The 21,064-nt window shown below is 49.4% G+C and overlaps 1 protein-coding gene across 2 annotated transcripts in view; it reads left to right on the top strand.

Annotated features, from left to right (window-relative positions):
- EYA2 (EYA transcriptional coactivator and phosphatase 2) overlaps positions 1–21,064 on the top strand; it is a 175,556-nt gene that overhangs the window by 140,393 nt on the left and 14,099 nt on the right. For both annotated transcript variants that reach the window (XM_084775075.1, XM_084775076.1), the window contains exon 10: positions 16,904–16,993. In XM_084775075.1, coding sequence (XP_084631201.1) covers positions 16,904–16,993 — 90 coding nt within the window. The remainder of the gene's footprint in view (positions 1–16,903; positions 16,994–21,064) is intronic.

The following is a 21,064-nucleotide window of genomic DNA, read 5'->3' as shown; positions in this document are numbered from 1 at the left end:
CCTACATCTGAATAGAAAGCTAAAGGAGATGGGGAAACCAATGCCAGGTTGAGAAACAGGGGCTAACGTGTGCTGAGGTCATGTAAAGAAACAGGGGCTAGCATGTGCCAAGGTCAGGTAGAGAAACAGGGGCTAGCATGTGCCAAGGTCAGGTAGAGAAACAGGGGCTAGCATGTGCCAAGGTCAGGTAGAGAAACAGGGGCTAGCATGTGCCAAGGTCAGGTAGAGAAACAGGGGCTAGCCAGAAGTCCACCCTCCACACCCCGCCACCATGAGCTTTAAAATTAGCTGAGAGGCCAGTAAGGCTGCAAGCAGGGTAAGAGTAGGAGAGGGGGAGGGGCCAGCAGCAATGGGACCAGCTTGTCCTGTGAAGCAGGAGCCCCTCGGGGTTTGGGGGCAGGGTCGAAGCCAAGCCGAGTCCTCTTTCAGAAGATGCCCTAGCTGCTCCCCAGGGAGGCATAGTGGGAGTTGGGGAGAGCCTTGAGAGGAGGGTGCTGCAGTCCCACTGAGAGATTCTGCTTGCCCCAGGAGGTGAAGGCCGGAGGGAGAAGCATAGCACGCTGCATCTATTTTGAAAGCAGAACCAACCGCATATAAAGATGTGAAGCAGGGGCCAAGGAGATGGCTGTCGGCGAAATGTGTGCCTTGCAAGCATGGGGTATTAAGTTCAATCCCCCAAAACCCACATTAAAAAAAACAGGTACAATGCCGGGCGTGGTGGCGCACGCCTTTAATCCCAGCACTCGGGAGGCAGAGGCAGGTGGATCGCTGTGAGTTCGAGGCCAGCCTGGTCTACAAAGTGAGTCCAGGATGGCCAAGGCTACACAGAGAAACCCTGTCTCGAAAAACCAAAAAAAAAAAAAACAGGTACAGTGATACACTTGTAATCCTAGCACTGGGGAGGCAGCCTGCCTACACACAGACACACACACACACACACATATACATAAACATACACAGATATGCCACACACAATATACACACATACACCACACACACACACACGACAGAATTTTTAAAAATAAAAATGACAGCATTACTATTTTGACACTACGAAGGTTCAAATGAGAAAGGTCCTTTGGACACTAGTTCATCCCAAGGCCCTTCCTTGGCTTGGATCCTCAGCCCCCACTTGCCCCAAGACACAGCTCTCTGTTCACAGCTGCCTCTCAGACATCTAGATCTTTCCATCCCCTAACAAACATCAGCCAAAGTGCTTAAGGACTGCTGTTTATTTTATTTCTTTAATGAGAAAACCTTTGCGTTCCTCCGGAGTTCAGCTGTGTTTGTTTACACTGTACTGGGCTCTGGGCCTGCGATGACGGGCCTGAGGTCTGACAGGCTGAGGAGCCGAGCCTCAGCAAAACACAGTCCTTAGAACTCTATAAAGTAGACTCTCAAAATAAATACTGCCTAATTCGCTCGGCAGAGGTGGATTAAGGCAAGATGAGTACAATTTAGAAAGGATTTGCTGAGGAAGTGAGAGATTTTATTTCCCCGTGGGGGTTGAGCTCCCAGAATCTTTTCTCCACCTTCAGACTCTGGCCGTTTAAACCATTTGGTTCTTGTGACTAACAAAGAAGCCGCTTGGACGGGCACTTCCGACCCAGACCCACGATTATTTTGTTTGTGGTACTCGGGGGTTGGGGGTAGCTTCCCTGATCACTTTGCCCATCCTGTAAGGCACAGGCATCTGCTGTTGCTTTGAGGTGGACCAAGAAGAGAGCCTGGAGAGGCTTTCTTAGACTCCACGCCATGCAGGTGAATGACAGTCACTGGGCCTCGGGCAGCAGGGGGTGGTACCCTTTGTCACCTTAATCCTTTGTGTTAACGGAACCCCAAGCAGGAGCCTAAGTGCTGAGGGCCTGTGCTTATACGTCTTCTTGGCATTAAAGGATTCCACCCAACGGAAAATATAGGTTTTGGTGACAGCTAGGGGTTATTTGGGAAGCGTTCATTACGTCCTTCTTTGAAGCCACGTCTCGCTGCCACTTGGAGAAGCTTGGGTTGAGGGGTTAGGGGTTAGCTAAAGACTTAGTAAGTGCTGCCCGCTCCTTTTGCCAGCCCCGGCCCTGCCCCCCTGCCCGCCCACCTGCTGAAGGAGACCTGAAAGGAGAAGAAAGCAAAAGGTTTCCCCCACCCCTGTAAACCTCAGACAATTCTCTTGGGTTGGGGTAAGAGGTCCCTTTGTTCTCTAAATACAGGGGCTGTGCTCTCAATGGTCATGGTGAGAGAGGTTCGGGCGCCCTGGAAACCGAAACAATGGCCAGGGGCTTTCCTTTTCAAAGCGAGAGGGTGCCCCTCCCAACTCCCGTGTGCACCCACCTGTGCGTCATGCCATTTAGTCTCCAACAATAGGGGTTCTGAACGTGTCCAAGGGTTGCCGGGATCCTTGGAGCCTCTGGTGACAAAGCATGGCTGGGTGAGTGGCAGGTGGACATCAGCGCTGTTGTCGGTGTGGTTGCCGGACACTGCAGTGAGATGTGTCCCTCCCCAGACCAACTTCCCGGTACTCCCTCTGAGTTCATGGATTTTGGGGGGGCCCCTCTAAATGTCAGGGGGGGGCATTGTTCAGGGGGGAAACTCCTGCTAGGACCTCATTCTAAGTAAGACCATATAGCTAAAGATCCCTTTGGGGGCACCAAGGACAGTCACTCGGCGGAGTAGCATTTGGTCCTAAAGAGAAATGGAGCAGTTACATGAGACACCGTGAGTGAAAGCCTAAAACAGGGGTGAAGAGAGACAGGAGGAGCGCGCCTGGGGGCTGGGGATGAGTGGCTGTAAAGGGGGGGGGGCGGCAGAGCAGTGTTGTGTGGTGAAGTAGTCTTATTTCTCAGTGAGGAAAGCTTTGGGAAGAAGCTGCAGTTGCAGCTGCCCTTGAGTTATGTACTCCAAAAAAAAAAAAAAAGCGTCTGTGGGCCTGAGAGATGGCTCAGTGGTTAAGGGCACTGACTGCTCTTGCAGAGGACCTGGTTCCCGTTCCCAGCACCCAGTTCCAGGGAGCCTAATACCCTCTTCCAAGCTCCTTGGATAGCATCAGACAAACAAACAGAGCACAGACGTACACGCAGGCAAAGCACTCATATCCGTATAATAAGTTGCTTTGTAAAAAATTGTGCCGGACACCGTGGAGCACACCTGTAATCCCTCTGCTCGGTGAAGAGGTGGAATGGGAGGCAGAGGGATCGATTTAAAGGGCATCGCGCTACAAAGTACTCCACTCAAAAAATGTTTGTTTTCTTTTGGAGTTTGCTAAGGATGGAATTCAGGGTCCAGTGTATGCTCAGCAAACATTCAACAGCTGAGCTACACACATACACACACACACTTACACTCACATATACACATGCACACACACATTCATAGACATATGCACTTGCATGCATGCACACTTACAGACATGCACATATACACATGGATACACATACATATGCACGCGCACACACATTCCTACACATGCACACACACATTCCCACATACATGCACATACACACATGAATACACACACACACACATATATACATGTGCACACACATTCAGACACATGCACATACACACACACACACACACACACACACACACACTAAGGGTTTTTTTTTTCTTATTTTGTTGTTGTTGTTTTGGTTTTGGTTTTTCGAGACAGGGTTTCTCTGTGTAGCCTTAGCTGTCCTAGACTCACTTTGTAGACCAGGCTGGCCTCGAACTCACATTGATCCTCCTGCTTCTGCCTCCCAAGTGCTGAGATTAAAAGTGTGTGCCACCACATCCGGCCACAATAAGTTTTTAAAAAACAAATAGAAGTTCAAGGTCATCCTCAGCTGCATAGAGGTGGTTCAAGACAGAAGATTTTAAATGGCTGCCTCTACATGGAGAAATGCTAAGTGCTTGTGGATGTTTTTGCGCTCAGTGGATCCTGTGGGAACCAAGTAGCACGCTATACATCTGCATAAACAGAACATATGTACACAAAAAGGAATAGCATCAGTTATAAAGAGAAGACTCCAGATTTCTTGGTTATCATGCAAAGCAAAGGCTTTTGACGCATGCAGGGTTTCTCCAGCTCACCACAGCTCCCAGCCCTGACTCCAAGGTCAGGGATCTTGCGCTGTCAACCTTTTCCATTCTGTGAACTAAATATGGCCCACCAACTGTCTTTGTAAATAAAGTTTTATTGAAACATAGCCGCTCCCGTGTACGTATGTATTGTCCTTGGCCACTTTGGTGCTGCACCAGGAGGATTAAGGGGTTATAATCATGACCACACAGAACACGGAGCCTAGGTTACCTGCTTTGTATTTAAAAAAAAAAAAGTTCCCCCTCTGGTGGTCTAGAGTTTAGACCCTAGAACCAGATGGCTCAAGTTCACAGCCAGCCTCATCCCCTAGCTGTACCCAACAGTTGCTTGGTCTCCCTGTGCCTCCTGTTTCCCTCTGTGGAATGCAGTTGTAACGTCAGCAGCACTTATCTCCAGGTCAAGGTCAGAATGCACACATCAGCATTCAGAGGGTGCTTACAGAGGGTCATCTCTGTGCTTGGCAGAGCTTATGAAGTAAACAAATGGCAGTCTTATAGGTCTTAAACCGCATGAGATAATGATCACCTGTGGCCCCAGCACTCGAGAGGCCGAAGGAAGGAAGGCTAGGGCTCAAGGCCAACCAGACTCTCTGTCAAAAAAAAAGAAAAGGAAAAAATATTTAATCCTAAGAACCAAATAGGCTTTGTCACAAGGACTGAACGGGTTAGCTGTAGAGGGACAATAACCGACGGTACACAGATTGTACATGTGGCTGTGTTTCAATAAAACTTTATTCGTGGACAGAAAAGGAAGAAGCAGGCTGCTGAACCCAGTAGTGGTGGCTCATACCTGTAGTCCTAACACTAGGGAGACTGAGGCAAGAGATATCTCTCTAGTTTGAAGGTCAGCCTGGGACACAAAACGAAATCTTTCCTGAAAAAAAATAGAAAGTGTGCTATTGGCTGTGTCCACTGTTGTGTCTCTGGAAGGGACTCTGAGGGATTGCTACTGTGATGAGCAGGAACCACAGGGTACCGCTAGAGACAGGGGTGGGGCACCAGCACCTACTAGGTACCCTCCATATCTACATGTTCAAAGCAGCTCTGTGGGCCCAACAGACTGTGATGCCACCATCCACGCCTCCCCATCCTGGACCATCCTGGACCAAGCTCATGGCAGGGTGATCATCTTGGCCAGGCTTTCAAAGTGTTCCCACTTGCAGTATAGCCAGGCACTGGGTCAGGGCGGATGAGACAGAGTCTGCTGCCTCCTCTGTGTGTCTGGCTTTGAATCTCTGGCCTTCGATAGAGTGAATAGCGCTGCATCTGGAAGGCAGGGTGTTCTCTAAGTGTAGACAACGGCTGAGACACCTTTGTTCTCTTCCCCTTGACCATGATCCCGTCACGGGTCTTCAGCTGGCTCTTGTCACTGCAACGGAACGTATCCCGAGGTCCCCAATGGGGTTCTTGTTCCTACAGATAAACCCATTTCTTGAGCTTTTTAAATTTTTCCTCACTCTCCTTTTCTCTGGAACTGCAAGGAAGCAAGTGAGGCTTGGGGGACTTCAGGTTTGGGGGAAGTTTTTTTGTTTTGGGGGGTGGGTTTTTTTTTTTGGTTTGTTTTGTTTTTCTTTATTGTTCAAACACATGAATTAACCTTTTTTTTTTTTTCACCATCATTTTCTCGTCTTTCTCTTTTAAATTTTTTTTCCTTTTTCTTTTTCTTTCTCTAACAAGCTGATCTGTTTTCCAGGAGTTTCCAAGTAATTAAACCCAATTAAAACCATTAAATTCTTGCTTTTAATGACAACTTTATTATTAAAGGCTAACCGCAAGGAGGAGGTTTAACTGGCCGAGCCTTCCACAGTGTGCTAATCCGCCCCTAACCTCTGGCTGACACTCAGAGAGATAAACCCCACAGAATAGGCGAGCTGCTTTAATGAATAGCTTTAATTAGTACTTTTCTCCCTCCTGGCAGAGTAATTATTTGTTCGGCTTCTAAACAGCTACTTGGCAGAGATGGTTAAAGGCCCAGCTCATTTGAATGGTGTGATGGCTCCGACTGGTTTTGTGTGCGCAGGTGGGTTTTTTTTTTTAAAGGAAGAGAAGGGTCTTCATTTCCAGAATAAGAGCAGAAGCATAGCACCCTGAATATTATACTGAAGTTGGGGGTGTCAGGGTAATTGACACAGAAGAAAAAGCCAGGTGACCGCAGGCGGCAGGCTGGGAGCCAGCTCTAGAGTTGGCGAGACACCCACCCTGTGCAGGGAACGGAGGCGAGCCCAGACAGCACCACTCGGAGGAGACACAAGCCTGGCTCCAGGGCAGTCTGGGTCCTGACAGGAGAGGAAAGGGCCTAGGGTGGCACAGTGCCAAGCCAGCGCCCTCCCTCTGCCCCCAAACCTTTCCCCAGGTGCCACCTGAGGAAGGAAGAACCAAGTTTACAGGATAGGTGTGGCCAGAGAGGCCCAGAAATGACAGCTGGGCCCTAAAGCAGAGTGTTTTTTTGGCGAGACTGAGCTGCTGAGCTACCTCTGAGAAGAGGGCACAGTGGCTACTCAAGCCAGGACGACGGCCGTGAAGTTAAGTGAGCTGCCTCAAGCTACCTTCAGAGAGAAGATACAGTCAGGGTCCCAGTTTGCACCCAGGGTCCTCAGTGTGGTTGCTCCAAACTGCTGGGTCTCACTTCTCCTTGAGATACAAATGAAGCACCCTCTGGCTGGTTGTTGGGAAACTTCAATTCGGGGGTGGAAGAGTGCAGAGTCACACGCAGCCCAGGATGACTTGGAACTCCCTAGACAGTCAAAGATGACCACGAACTTCTAAGCCTCCACCTCCTGAGGGCTGGGATTACTGGCATGCGCCACTGCTCTGGGTTCACAAGCTGCAGGGGATCGAACTCTGGGCTCCTGTGCAAGCTAAGGAGGCACTCTAGCTGCTGAGCCCCAGCCCCAGCCCTGGGTTTCTTTGTGGTTTCTGCGTTCTCTGTTTTTAATATACCTCAGCTAGAAAGCTAGCTTCATTTCAGCGTGTTCTACTCTGGAATTCAAAGTCAGATTGCTAATGGTGCCACCTGAGCGCCACATTTTTTCTCATCTATAGTCCCTTAGAGTAGCGCTTCTCAATTGGAGTGACGTGGCTCCCAGGACCTGTTGGGCCAAGTCTGGAGACGACGTCTGTGGCTGTCATCACTGGGTGGAGGGGAAAGGCTGCTATTGGCATTAAGGGGTGAGATTAGGTATGCAGATACCCAGGAAGGACCCCTCTGGAAATTCTATCAGCGCTGAGCTGGGGGGCTGGAGAGATGGCTCGGTGAGGCGTGAGGAATATGTATGCGATGTAAGCATGCGGGCCTGAGCTTGGACCCTTGGTACTCACATGAAAGCCAGGCTGCGCCTGTGTGAAAGCCGGGCAGGGCAGCAGCACATCTGTAACCTTAATGCTGGGGGGTCAGGTAAGGGACAGCAGAGACAGGTGGATCCCCAAGGCTCACTCACCAGCCAGCCTGACTGAAGTAATGAGCTCCAGAGTCAGTGAGAGACCCTGTTTCAAAAATTGATGAAGAGTAATAGAGGAAGATACCCAGAGTCAACTTCTGCCCTGGGCACCTGAGCACACACATACATACCACATACACACACCATACATATTGTACATACACACACACACACACACACACACACACACACACACACACACAGAGGCAAACCACCCCTTGACTCTATTACTATTATACTCAGACTATGTGTTCTCCAGGCACCTTGCAAACAAGCAATAGTAGAGTTGATGTTCCCACCATGGCCGGGGTGAGGCTCAGTGGTAGAGCACTTTCCTGATACATACAGAGGCTTTGTATCCAGAAACACACACACACACACACACACACACACACACACACACACACACACACACACAAATTAACCAGCCCATTGGTTGAAGTTGTTATCTACTCACCAGCTGTCTTTTGGAAGCACATTTAAAGTGCTGAATGCCAGTGGATGAGCTGTGTGTGTGTGTGTGTGTGTGTGTGTGTGTGTACGTGCTGCATGTGAGGGCAGAAAACAACTCCGTAGAGTTGGTTCTCTCCTTCTGTCTTTGTTTGGGTCCCAAGAATCAAATCCAGATGCCAGGTGAACACAACGAGTGCCATTGTGCTGGCTCCAGCTTAACCTTAAAAGGTAGACAACCACTGTCTTTTTTTTATTATTATTATTCAGATTACATCTCAATTGTTATCCCATCACTTGTATCCTCCCGTTCCTCTCTCCCTCTCGTTTTCCCCCTATTCCCCTCCCCTAGGTCTGTGACAGAAGGGGACCTCCTCTCTTACTATATTGTCACAGGCTATCAAGTCTCATCCTGGTAGCCTGCTTATTCTTTCTCTGAGTGCCACCAGGCCTCCCCACCAAGGGGAAGTGGTCAAATATGGGGCACCAGAGTTCACGTCTAAGTTAGTCCATGCTCTCCACTCAACTGTGGAGAATGTCTTGTCCATTGGGTAGATCAGAGTAGGGGTTCGATGTTTACTGCTTGTATTGTCCTTGGTTAGTGCAATAGTTTGAGCAGACCCCCCTGGGCCCAGATCCACCCATCATGATCTTCTTGTAGGTTTCTAGGACCCTCTGGATCCTTCTATTTCCCCATTCTCCTGTATTTCTCTTACCTAGAGTCCCACTAGAATGTCCTCACATCTATCCCAGTCTCCTGGTAAGTGTAGACTTACATGGGACGTGCCTTTTGCGCTAGTGTCCAATTATAAGTGAGTATATACCATGTGAGTCTTTCTGCTTCTGGGTTAACTCACTCATTATGATCATTTCTAGTCCCACCCATTTGTCTCCAAATTTTGGGATTTCCTTTTTTTTTTTTAATAGCTGAGTAGTATTCCATGGTGTAAATGTACCAGTTTCTTTATCCATTCTTCAACTGAGGGACATTTAGGCTGTTTCCAGGTTCTGGCTATTATGAATAAGGCCGCTGTGAACATGACAACCACTGTCTTTAAGAAGCCACTTATTAAAAGACACATGATCACTGCCTTCATTGTAGTATTAGTAAAGTATTTTGTTTTTAATCTCATTGTCTCTGCAAAGACATATGCAGGGAGTTTTAAATTTTTTGGATAGTCCTGGGTTCAAATCCCAGCTCTTGGCATTTCTTAGCTGTGTGGCCTTGGAGTCCTCATTTGTCTGGAGGAAATACACTGTGGACAAAGGGGCACACACATCCATGTCTGAGAAGAGCATGCTGGAGCAACTGCTGGTCCAGGTTTTGAGGAATCAGACTAACTCTAGGCAAATTTGCCTCCTGTGGGTGTGTGGTGGTGAAATCCTACCTCTCAAGTACTTGAAATACTAAGATCATTTCAAATCATGATAAATGCTATTAAAAACTAACAGGAAGCTGGGTGGTGGTACATGGCTTTCATCCCCGCACTCAAGAGGCAGAAGCAGGTGGATCTCTGTGAGTTCGAAACCAGCCTGGTCTACAAAACTAGTTCCAGGACAGCCAGGGTTAAACAGAGAAACCCTTCATCAAATAAATAAATGATAGATGGATAGTTAGAGAGATAAAGAGATAGATAGATAGAAAGAAAGAAAGAAAGAAAGAAAGATAGATAGATAGATAGATAGATAGATACATAGATGAGGCTGGAAAGATGGCTCAATGGTTAAAAGCACTGGTTGCTCTTCAGAGGGCCCAGGTTCAATTCCCAGCACTGACATGGTGGCTCACAAGCATCTGTAAGTCCAGTTCCAGAGCATCCAGTACCCCTTTCTGTCCTCCATGGGCACTAGGCACACACACGGTGCACAGACATGCATGAGAGCAAAACCCCTATACGTACAGAATTTTAAAAAGAAAAAAAAAACTGCAAGGAAGGCTGTGGCTTCCTAGCTGGTGGGGTGCTGCCTAGCATGCAGAGAGCCCTGGTTTAGATCCCCTGAGCTACCTAAAGCAGGCAAGATAAATGCAAGCCTGGAGTCCCAGGACTCAAGAAGTGGAGTCTGGAGGATCAGAAGTTCAAAGCCATCCTCAGCCACATCATAAGTTTGAAGACAACCTGGGATACCAGAGACCTACCTCAAAAAATAAACCAATAAACCAATGGCCACAGTTTGTAAAACGCGAGGTTAAGTAGTTACATGAGAATTTTTAAATGGGAGGCATTTTCTATGGAAGATTCTGGGCCCTGAAACTTTTTGCTGAATGTTCCTAGGCCCCCAAGTGTTTTGTTAAGAGGTATCAAGCAAGGCATCTCCCAGAGAAACACTGCAAAACCTCATTGTTTGTCTTCAGATGGAGGCACTGGGGCCCAATGAGGGTGTTAGTCACCCCTGATGTCCTTGAGAAATGGCAGACCAAAACCCGAGCCCAAGTCCTTCTGGCTCTAGGGTTGGTACGCCTAACCATTTTACTCCTATAGATGCTTGTCTGTGGCCACTGGCAAAGACACCTTGTCGGTGATGGGGGTAGTCTGGTATTGTTTGAAAGAGGCCACCAAATGCCCAACAGGTAATGCTGTATCAAAGAAAGACTGTTAACCTCAGACTCATCGCATAACCCAGACCCTGAAATGCTGTGGCCAAAGACAACTTGGGTTGGATGCAGTGACTGTTATCGTTGAAAACAGGCCTGGTAAAGTTTGGTCCTCTACTGTGTAGAAGCTTGTGAGCTTGCCCGCAGGGCATGCTGGGATGGTTATCTTCAAAAGAACATGGGATCAGGTCACAGAGAGTCAGACTCTTTTGAGGACTAGAGCTGTGGCTCAGCCTGTGGTAGAACACTTACCTAACATAGGCCCATCACCAGACATAAATGTAGGGGGGATGGTCCTCTAGATCCAGGGCTGGCCTGATGGCTCAGCAGGTAAAGGTGCTCATTGCCAAGCCCAATGACCTGAGTTCAATCCCTGGGACCTACCTAAGGAAAGGAGAGAACTGATTCCCAAAAGCTATCCTCTGCCCTCCATGTGCATGCTGTGACACCTGTGCAACCACACACATGTACACAAACAAATGAACACCTTTTCATGACCTTTCAGTACAAGTGACCACAGTGCAGTAAGCATTATTATAAGCCAGAAAAGAAGTTGTATTTGCTTTTAACAGAGATATGCTAAGTATATAAAGAAACTCTCAGATACCAATAATAAAGAGATAAGTAACCCAATTCAAACTGGGCTATAAGCTGGGCATGGTGTGCATGCCTTTAGTCCCAGCACTCACAAGGCAGAGGCAGGTGCATCTCTGAGTGCCAGTGCCTGAGACATGTCACAGTGGGACCCATGCACCCCAGTGAATCTGCTATGGGTGACAGGGCAGATGGCTGCCACTCTCTGTTACACGCTGCCAGGTCAGCCTCCCCAGGTGTGATGTGAACGTCTGGTGTACGTGTGTGCACGCACACTGTGCGTGCATGCAGGTGCCCTCGGCGGCGGTGGCGGTGGCAAGAAGAAAACACCACAACACCACATCGCCTGAAGCCTGAGCCATCTCTCCAGGCTCAGGAACCAACTGCAGTTGTTCACACTGAAAAACTGCACTCAAATCTTAAAGTCTCTCCAAGCCACACGCCCTCACTTGCTTTCTTGCTTGCTTCACATCAGACTGGTTTTGTTTTAGGAAAGACTTTCCTTTTTTATAGTTCCTCCCCCTCCGCCCCTCTCTCTTCCACCCAAGAAATACAACCACACATCCCAAGACAGTGTAGCAACCTCCAGGCTGAACAGCCCTCGGGATGAAACGCCCTCCTCCTCCTCCTACTAAAAGAACTCCATCAAGAAGCCATTAGAACTGGGTCCCCATGCTTTGTGGGGGTCCAGCGTGCTGTCTGTGCCCCAAAGGCAGTCCCAGCACCCCTCTCCAGTCCCCTAACCCAAGGCATGCACAGACCACCACGGCGCCATCAAAGTCAATTCCAGAAACCCACAGAACATCAGGGTTCACTGGAAAAATCTGCAGAGTCTGGGCCTGGTTTATACCTTCTCAGGGAGACAGCCACCCACAAACATCCAAGGCCAACAAGAATGGCATTCCACCCCACCCCACCCCCACCCCCACCCCAGCACAGCCCTTACAGAGGCATGTTCCACACCAAACTCCTTTCCATTCTCTGTTCTGGTTTTAATTGCTCTTTGTTTTTCAAGTCATCCATGCACGATGGTGCTTGTTTAGCAAGTTAACCACCGGACCCTGCTTTAATCCAAAGAGTATGCGACGGTTAAGGGAACTGCCTTTCAAATGCCTGGCATCTCCGGCTGCAGGGCTGCACCGGCTGCACCGTGGGACATCAGGTGCTCTTGCTGCGTCTTTGACGGAGGGTGTAAGGAAGTGGACAGGAGTCCGTGGAATAAGAGCTGTTCTGGGACACTGCACGGGGTGTTCACGCTTCTTATGCCGGACTGTTTAACCCTCTGTGCACCGCTGGCTGATACAAGGTTCAGTGTGGATGTGAAAGTGTGGTGAGGAAGCTGCTACGCTTCAGGCTGGATTTGACTGGGTCACACTGCTGCTTGTGTGACTGAAACCAGCAGAGCCAGCTGATGTGTCATGGAGGGTGTTCAGGCAGCTGGAGGTGCACAGGCAGCTTTCCTCCAGCTCTCACATTTCAATTTTGTTTTCTCTTAGCTTATCTGTCCTTTTAAACAGTATTAAGTGTGTGCAAGTAAATCTGTGGGGGCGGCATGCAGATATATTCGGTTCATATATATATAACATATATGTATATACACACATATATATGGTTCGTGTGTGAATGCACAAGTGACAAGTGTGCATGGCTGGCCAGGAAGCTCCAGGAACCCTACCTGTCTCTGGCCTACCAACACTGCAGTGATAGATGAGCCACCATGTCCAGCCGTTACATGGGTACTGGGGACTCAAACTTGCATGGCATGGACTTTACTGACTGAGCCCTTTCCCAGACCCCTCGACAATCTGCTTTAAGTATGCGTATCAGCACAGGGAAGTCTGTCAGAGCCCTCTCTGCTGAGATTCGGCTCTCCCTTCTGCTCGCTTCATCTCCTTCGGCTGGGTCAGTTAGTTCCAAACTTTTGCAACTCGACATCAGTTCTGCTTAGACCATCTCTTGGTAGATCCACTTGTTCTTGCGTTCACTGGTGGCTTTGGTCCTTGCTGTGACCTGATTTTTTTTTTTTAATAAAAAACAGCTTAGGGAAAGAAGGGGGTCACTTTGGCTCACAGTTTGAAGGGGACACAGTCCATCGTGACCGGGAAAGCAGGCAGCCACATGGCATCTTCAGTGCAAATAGCGCACCGAAAGTGGGACCTGTCTATCAAATGTTAACACCCACCTCCAGTGACCCACTTTCTCTAACGAGGCTCTACCCTCCACAGGCTCTACAACTTTCCAAAACAGCACCACCAATTGGGTACCAAATGGTCAGGCACTTGAGCCTGTAGAGGGCTTTTCACGTTCAAACACAACAATGAATATAAGTTTTTCTCCAGGGTTAAAAAAGCAAAGTGGTATTTCGAAATATACTGCTGATAATTCTTAATTACTTTAACCCAAGAAAAGTCTGCATGTACATGATGTTCTGTACAGGTCAGTATAGAACAGCAATCCCCGCCGGCCACCAGCCTCGCTTCCTACCAGGAGGCAACAATTTTCACCTTGTGCTGAACTGTTTAGGTGCTTAGGTCAAGCTTCTTTTTTTCTGTCTTAGCCATGATCTCTGGTTTGGCAAAATGCAAGATAAAAAAAATTTAGTTCTCAAGGCTAGGGCTTTAGCCCAGTGGTGGAGCACTTGCCCAGCATGTGCAAAGGCCCCGAGCCCCACCCCCATGCCCCCTCCTCACCAAAAGAAAAAAATGCATTACAAAAGACCTGTAATCCTAGCACTTGAGAGGTGGGGGAGGGGGCGTGTTCAAGACCAGGCTTGACTACATAGTCATTTTGAGGCCACAGGAGGCACTGTCAAAAACATAAGAAAGAATGTCCTATCTCTCACCTTTGTTGTGGTCACACGCACAGGATTCATGTCCTGCCACTATCAGCCAGTCACAATCTCAGCTTTATTCGTGTCTGCAATTTGTCCTCTTATAACTATAGAAATACTTTCCCCAGAGAAGTGGATTTTACTCAGTGATTGTTTTGTTCTGTTTGGTTGGTTGGTTTTTGGTTTTGTTTTGGGTTTGGTTTTTGGTTTTTATTGTTTTGTTTTGAGTAAGTCCCTTTGGGCCCACACGGCTGCTCTCCTCTCTCCTCCTGTGTGAGAGAGCTGCCTTCATAGCCAGGTGTACAGCAGCCATGCCTTTCTTTCGTAAGGGACACTCAGACAACCTTCCCCGGGTCACACTGACTCCCTCCAGGCTCCAAGCGGCTTGGTCTCAGGTTCCCTCTCTGATTACAGAGTCTTGGTCTGCCACCTCCTGGCCAGGACCCTGAATGGAAGGCTCCGAAGCCAACAGGCCAATAGGTCCTCGCCTGGTTCTTTACAGCCTGGCTCTCCCACAGCCTGGCTCTCCCACAGCCTAGTTCTGCCACAGCCTGGTTCTCTACAGCCTGGCTCTCCCACGGCCTGGTTCTGCCACGGCCTGGTTCTGCCACAGCCTGGTTCTCCACAGCCTGGTTCTGCCACAGCCTGGTTCTCCCACAGCCTGGTTCTGCCACAGCCTGGCTCTCCCACGGCCTGGTTCTGCCACGGCCTGGCTCTCCCACGGCCTGGCTCTCCCACGGCCTGGCTCTCCCACAGCCTGGTTCTGCCACAGCCTGGTTCTGCTACGGCCTGGCTCTCCCACGGCCTGGCTCTCCCACGGCCTGGCTCTGCCACAGCCTGGGTCTCCACAGCCTGGGTCTCCACAGCTGTCTGTGTGAAGCTGAGATCAGCAGCTGCTCATTGTTCACTCGCTATTTTCTTTTGTTGTTGTTGTTTTGTTTCGTTATTTTTTATGCTGTTTTATTTTAATATCAAAAGGGGTTTATGTTGGGAATTATTTACTTTTATAGCAGGAGTGCTTCTGTGTGTGTACACATGTGTGTGCGTGTATATGAGTGGGCTGGTACTCATGAACGTGGGCATATGTGCCCATGGAGGCCTAGAGACAATCTGAGCTGTTAGTATTCAGCACCACTCACCTTAGTTTGAGACAGGGTCTCTCAGTGGCCCAGAGCTCGCTGGGTAGTTGGCCTGCATACCACACCGGGTTTTTCATGTACATTCTGGGCATCAAACTAAGGTCCCCGTGTTTGCATGGCAAGCTCTTTACTGCCTGAGCCGTCTCCCCAGCCCTCCCGCTCTCAGACCACTTTTCATTTATGGCTTGTTCTAGCTTGGTTTCTGTTGCTGTGACCAAAGACAACTTGAGGGAGGAGGAGGTTATGTGGCTTATGCTTCCGGGTCACAGTCCCTCACTGAAGGAAGTCAGGGCAGGAGCCTGGAGGCAGGAACAATGGAGGAACACTGCTCACTGGACCACTGGCTCATACTTAGCTAGCTTTCTTACATAGCCTGGGCCCACATGCCTACGGATGGTCCCTCTCACGGTGCACAGGGCCCACCTGTACCAACCATCAACCAAGACGGTCTCTCTCAGACCTCTCAGACATGGCCAAAGCCAGGCCAACTGAGGCAGCCTTCCTTCCAGGCCACTCTGGGTTGTGTCTAGTCAACAATAAAAACTAAACAGCTCACGCCCCAAATGCATTGTCACCTACAAGTCTGGCCCATGCTAGCTCTACCCTGGAGGCCAGACATGGGTCCATCTGAGACCTGAAGAGATCTGTGAGGTGGGGAGAGAGAAAGTGTGGGAGACTGCAGGGCTCTTAGAGAGTACTCAGGGACCAGCAAATGCATTTTCTAAAGGCCCAGACAGGGCTTTCCTACAGGGGCGATTCGCCTGTGTCTTCACAGGATGAAAACACTGTTAGCTTTTTTGTAGCTATGCCTCAAACACCTGGAAGAACAACTTCAAAAAAGAAAGATTAGCCGGGAAGTGGTGGCACACGCCTTTAATCCCAGCACTCAGGAGGCAGAGGCAAGTGGATCTCTGAGTTCAGGACAGCCAGGCTACACAGAGAAACCCTGTCTTGGAGATATATATATATATATCCTGGAGTCCAGATGTATATACATTCAGTTCATGAGCCAGACAACAGACCACCAGCCATGTTCACTGTCCCCTGTCCTAGACTCGCTGTGTAGACCAGGCAGGCCTCAAACTCGCAGCAATCCATCTGCCTCCGCCTCTCAAGTCCTAGGATTAAAGCCATGCACCAACACGCCCGGCCATTTACTTTCTTCTTTGATGACACAAGATCTCTGACAGAAGCAATCTAAGGAAGGAAGGAAGGGTTTATTTCTGCTTGTGGTCTGAGCGGCAGCTGGTCCCCAGTCAGGCAGCAGAGGGAGAAAAATGCTCTGCTCAGCTCGCACGTTCTTTTTCCTTTGCATTTGGTCTGGGATCCCAGTCCAGACAACGGTGCCATGCACACCCAGTGGGGTCTTCTCACCATGCAAACCTTTCTGGGAACATGATCATAGATACACCCAGAGGTGTGTTTGGACGCTGATTTTATGTCCAGTCAAATGAAGATGAACCCTTACAACAGCCAACCACGTTATAGCTCGTGGGCGTGGGGGAATGGACACACGGGCACGACTCAACTGCGTTCCACACCTTACGCTCTGACTAGCTTGTTTCCGTCCCTCCTCGCTGTCTCTTGGGGATTTCTTGTAACCATCACTCCAGAGTGGTGTCATTTCCTAATCCCTGTCTCTTCTCTCCTGGTGTACACAAGCTCTTCTCTTCCCAGGCCATGTTCTCAGGCACACAGGAGCCGAGAGCCGCTCAGAAGAGCGTGGACTCCAGCAACCCAGAGAGAGGACACCCCTTCATAAAACTGTCCCTTCTCTTTCCCACAGGACACCACGACGTCAGTACGCATCGGCCTGATGATGGAGGAGATGATCTTCAACCTCGCTGACACACACCTGTTCTTCAATGACCTGGAGGTTAGCACGCAGTGCTCGCTTTCACAATTGCTGGGGTTACTCACATCTAGCTGGGGCAGCGGGGGTGGGGGATGGGATGCTATCTCTGATAGAAATGTTTTCTTTTAAGTGTGTGTGTGTGTGTGTGCGCGCGTACGTGGGTGCGTGTGTGTGTGTGTGTGTGTGTGTGTGTGTGTGTGTGTGTGAGTGTGACTGCCCTCAGAAGCCAGAAGAAGGTATTGGATCCCCTGGGGCTGGAGTATAGGCTGGGGTGAGCCACTTCGATGTGGGTGCAGGGAAGAGAATGTGGGGGTCATTGGAAGAGCAGAGCACCCTTTGTGTTTGTTTTGTTTGTTTGTTTGTCAAGACAGGGTTTCTCTGTGGAGCCTTGGCTGTCTTGGACTCCCTTTATAGATCAGGCTGGCTTCAAACTCACAGCCATCCACCTGCCTCTGCATCCCTGAGTGCTGGGATTACAGGCATGCCTCACCACACCCAGCTGAGCAGAGCACTCTTTTTTTTTTTTTAAGATTTATTTATTTATTTATTTATTATGTACACAGTGTTCTGACTGCATGTCCACCAGCAGGTCAAAAGAGGGCACCAGATTCCACTATAGATGGTTGTGAATAACCATATGATTGCTGGGAATTGAACTCAGGACCTCTGGAAGAGCAGTCAGTGCTCTTAACCTCTGAGCTGCCTCTCCAGCTCTCCTTTTTCTCTTAGAGACTTAATCACTCCTAAGAAGATAAAGAACTGTGGTCAGTGTCCTTTTTGGGAGACACTCTCGTCGAGATGACCTTGCTGGCCTGCCTCTCTCCCTGCTCCAGCCACGTGGGATGGTGGTTACACTAATCCAGTCAAAAAATGGTGGCCTCTTCTTCCCTCTGAAATAGCTTTATGTAATATGTTCGCTAAGGCAGAGCAGTGCAGTCCTCTTAGGCGACAGTAATTAGCAGTGGGGTCAGGGTAGAAGCTAAAAAATAGTTTCCATTCTCCTGGTGCATGCTTTACAGAAGCGGGAGGGGGAGAGAGAGAGAGAGAGAGAGAGAGAGAGAGAGAGAGAGAGAGAGAGAGAGAATACAGAATACATTTAGTGTGTTTTCTCCCAGAACATACATATAGGTGAAAGGAGAAAATGGGCTGTACAAAATTGTCCTCTGACCTCACATATACACTGTGGCACTTGCACACACTCACTTCACATATATGTGTAGAATAATAATAATAAAAACATAATGATGATGATGTAGAATAAAACTATAGAAACAAAGGCCAAACAATAGAAAGCTGCATGCTGGTTGTGGGTAGGGAGTTCTTGCCCAGACTCAAGCTAACAGCAGCAGTCAGGCTTAAAGGTGATCTGTAAGCTTCTTGGCAGACAATGCAGGGGGAGGGAAAAGCGCTGTCCTTCCTTGTGATAAGTGAACAACTCTGCTCAAGGGGAAGAGATTTCCCAAGAGAGCTGCCAGGGAGTCAAGGCTTCAAGTAAGCCCCGCTGACTGTCAGCTGTAATCACAGTCATTCAAAAACAGAATGAAAGCTGCAGGCCACCTAAATTAAGCTGCGCATGAAAGGCCATTTCCATTTATCCTGTGGGATGTCATCAGCACCTGGGGCAGCGCTGTGAGGTAGAAACCGGTTCAAGCAAAGGCTGGACCAGCCCAGGGCATCACTGATTTATGATAGAGAAAGCAAGCCACAGGCAAGAGAGTGAGGAGGAACCTCACACGGGGCTGAGTGATGGCAAGCAGGAAGCCAGGGAGAGCAATGGAGGCAGACAGCAAGTGGAAAGACCTGGGGTGAGGAGGGAGAGGTGATCTGCACTCAGAGAGAAGGCATAGGTCATAGGCACTGACTCATTCTAACTGCTGAGCCCAACATGGTTTGGCAGGAAATCCTGTCTCCTGTGGTTTGTGTGTGAAAAGACCATAGTGGGACTAGGGAGAGTTCATTGGTACAGTGCTTGCCCAGCAGACACAAACCCCTGGGTTCAATGTCCAGTGCCATGTAAATTGTACATGGTCGCACATAATTATAATCCCAGCGTTCAGGGGGTGGAGGCAGGAGGATCAGAAGTTCAAGGCCAGCCTGAGCCATAAAAGACTCTATCTCAAAACAAGACAAAACACTAGCTGTTTCATGGAGAACGGGAAATGTGAGGGCGAAGAAGAGGGAGATGAGTGAAGAACCTGCTGCAATGGGCCAAGCAAAAGTGGGGTTGGACCAAGATAGTAAGATTCGGCTCAGTTGGGGCACAGCCAAGTGGACTTTGGAATGGAAGCTATGGGGGTAAAAGAGGCAACAAAGACTCTAGGCCTGGCCTGAGGGACACAGAGTCCTGTAGTAAGATGACGGGGAAATGAGACAAAGGGAATATGTAACTGCAAGAAACCATCACCCTCTGCCTCAGGCACCCACAGCTGGAGACATCAAGATGCCCTACAAAGACGGGGCATGGTGGCGCACGCCTTTAATCCCAGCACTCGGGAGGCAGAGGCAGGTGGATCACTGTGAGTTCGAGGCCAGCCTGGTCTACAAAGCGAGTCCAGGACAGCCAGAACTACACAGAGAAACCTTGTCTTGAAAAACCAAAGGGGAAAAAAATGCCCTACAAAGACCCCAGGTCTGCAAACGGGTCGTGTGGTTGAGCACTAGGTGGCCCATGCAGGCCCAGGGCACTGTCCATCTTGGTAAGCTGTGAACCAGCTGGACTCATGTGGGCTTCAGACAACACCTTGGCACAACTGCCCCTCCTGTTTCTCACAAGGCCCCAAAGTCAGTGACCATCATGGCCACAACTTGTGGAGGGCCATTTCAGTCACCAGCCAAGTGGTGCTGCTTGGGGATTCCAGGCTGTTTTCGTTCTCCAAAACTTTGTTCAACAATGTCCCCATGCCAGGTGCTCCCAGGATACCTTGGCAAAATTGAAACCATGTCACCAAAGGAGTGGGCACATCTCCCAGGAGTAGATAGACACATGCTACCTTGAGGGACCATGGGAGCAGTTCCCCCAGGGTAGACTGCAGTCCGACAGAAGGGAGACAGGCCAGGGCAAAGGTTCCACCCACAGAGACTGGGGAATGAGGGAAACATCCTGTTTGCTGTGCTTTCTACAAACAGGCCACTGCGGGAACTCTCCTGCCTCCTCAACCCAACCAATTGCCCATATTACACTGTGTCAGGTGGAAAACTCTGAAGACACCAAGAAAGTGGTAGAGGGGCCACCACAGAGCCCATGGCTTTACCTGGCTCCCTGGTTTCCCTTCTGCAGCTGTGATGAAACACTCTGGCAAAAAAGCAAACTAGAGAAGTAAGGGTTAATTTTACCTCACAATTCCAGGAGACAGTCCACCATTTTCTGGAAGTCAAGGTCTCAGTCTCGGGTAGGCAAAGAAGCTAGTCACATGGCATCCACAGGACAAAGAACAATGGATACAGGCCTGCTCTCTGCCCAGCTTGCTTTTTTTACTCTTCTACAGGCCAGGACTCAAACCTGGGGAATGGCGCCACTCACAGTGGACTGGGTCTTCCAACATCACTTAAAGCAATCAAGACAGTTTCCCCACCACCATGTCCACAGGCTGACCTGATCTAGAAAATCCTCATAGAGAAGCTCCTCCCAGAGGATTCTAGACTGTGTCAGCTAACAGTTAAAAGTAACCGTCACACTTGGTCCATCCAGTCGGGGCCCCTAGGACATTTGAGCAGAGACCTGACGTTGGTGAGGGAGGGGGCCTGTGGGTGTGTGGAGGAAGTGAAGAGCCGTGCGAAGAGCCTGAGGCAGCTCTGGGAACAGAGAGGAGGCAGCACAGGGGAAGTAGAGGGAATGGAAGCTGGGGTAAGCGATGGCGTGGAGCTTGAGGGCCAGTGTGAGGTTTGCGGTCACATTCTAAGCAGGCAAAGAGCCACCGTGTGCTTTGAACTCAGAGACTATGTGTGGCTGTCCATTGGAGAACAGACCTTAGAGGTGAGGCCAGAAGCAAGGACAATGGTCCTCGGGCTCCCAGGTGACAAGTCTCAGAGGGAAGAGCACTGCCATGTAAGGCCTGGGCAGGGACAAGGAAGGTACTTGCTCCAGCACATGCT

This window comes from Acomys minous (assembly GCF_964271855.1).
Source record: "Acomys minous genome assembly, chromosome: 3".
Lineage (NCBI taxonomy): Eukaryota > Metazoa > Chordata > Mammalia > Rodentia > Muridae > Acomys > Acomys minous.
The sequence above is the reverse complement of the archived record's forward strand: the minus strand, read 5'-3'. Positions and strand labels throughout refer to the sequence as shown.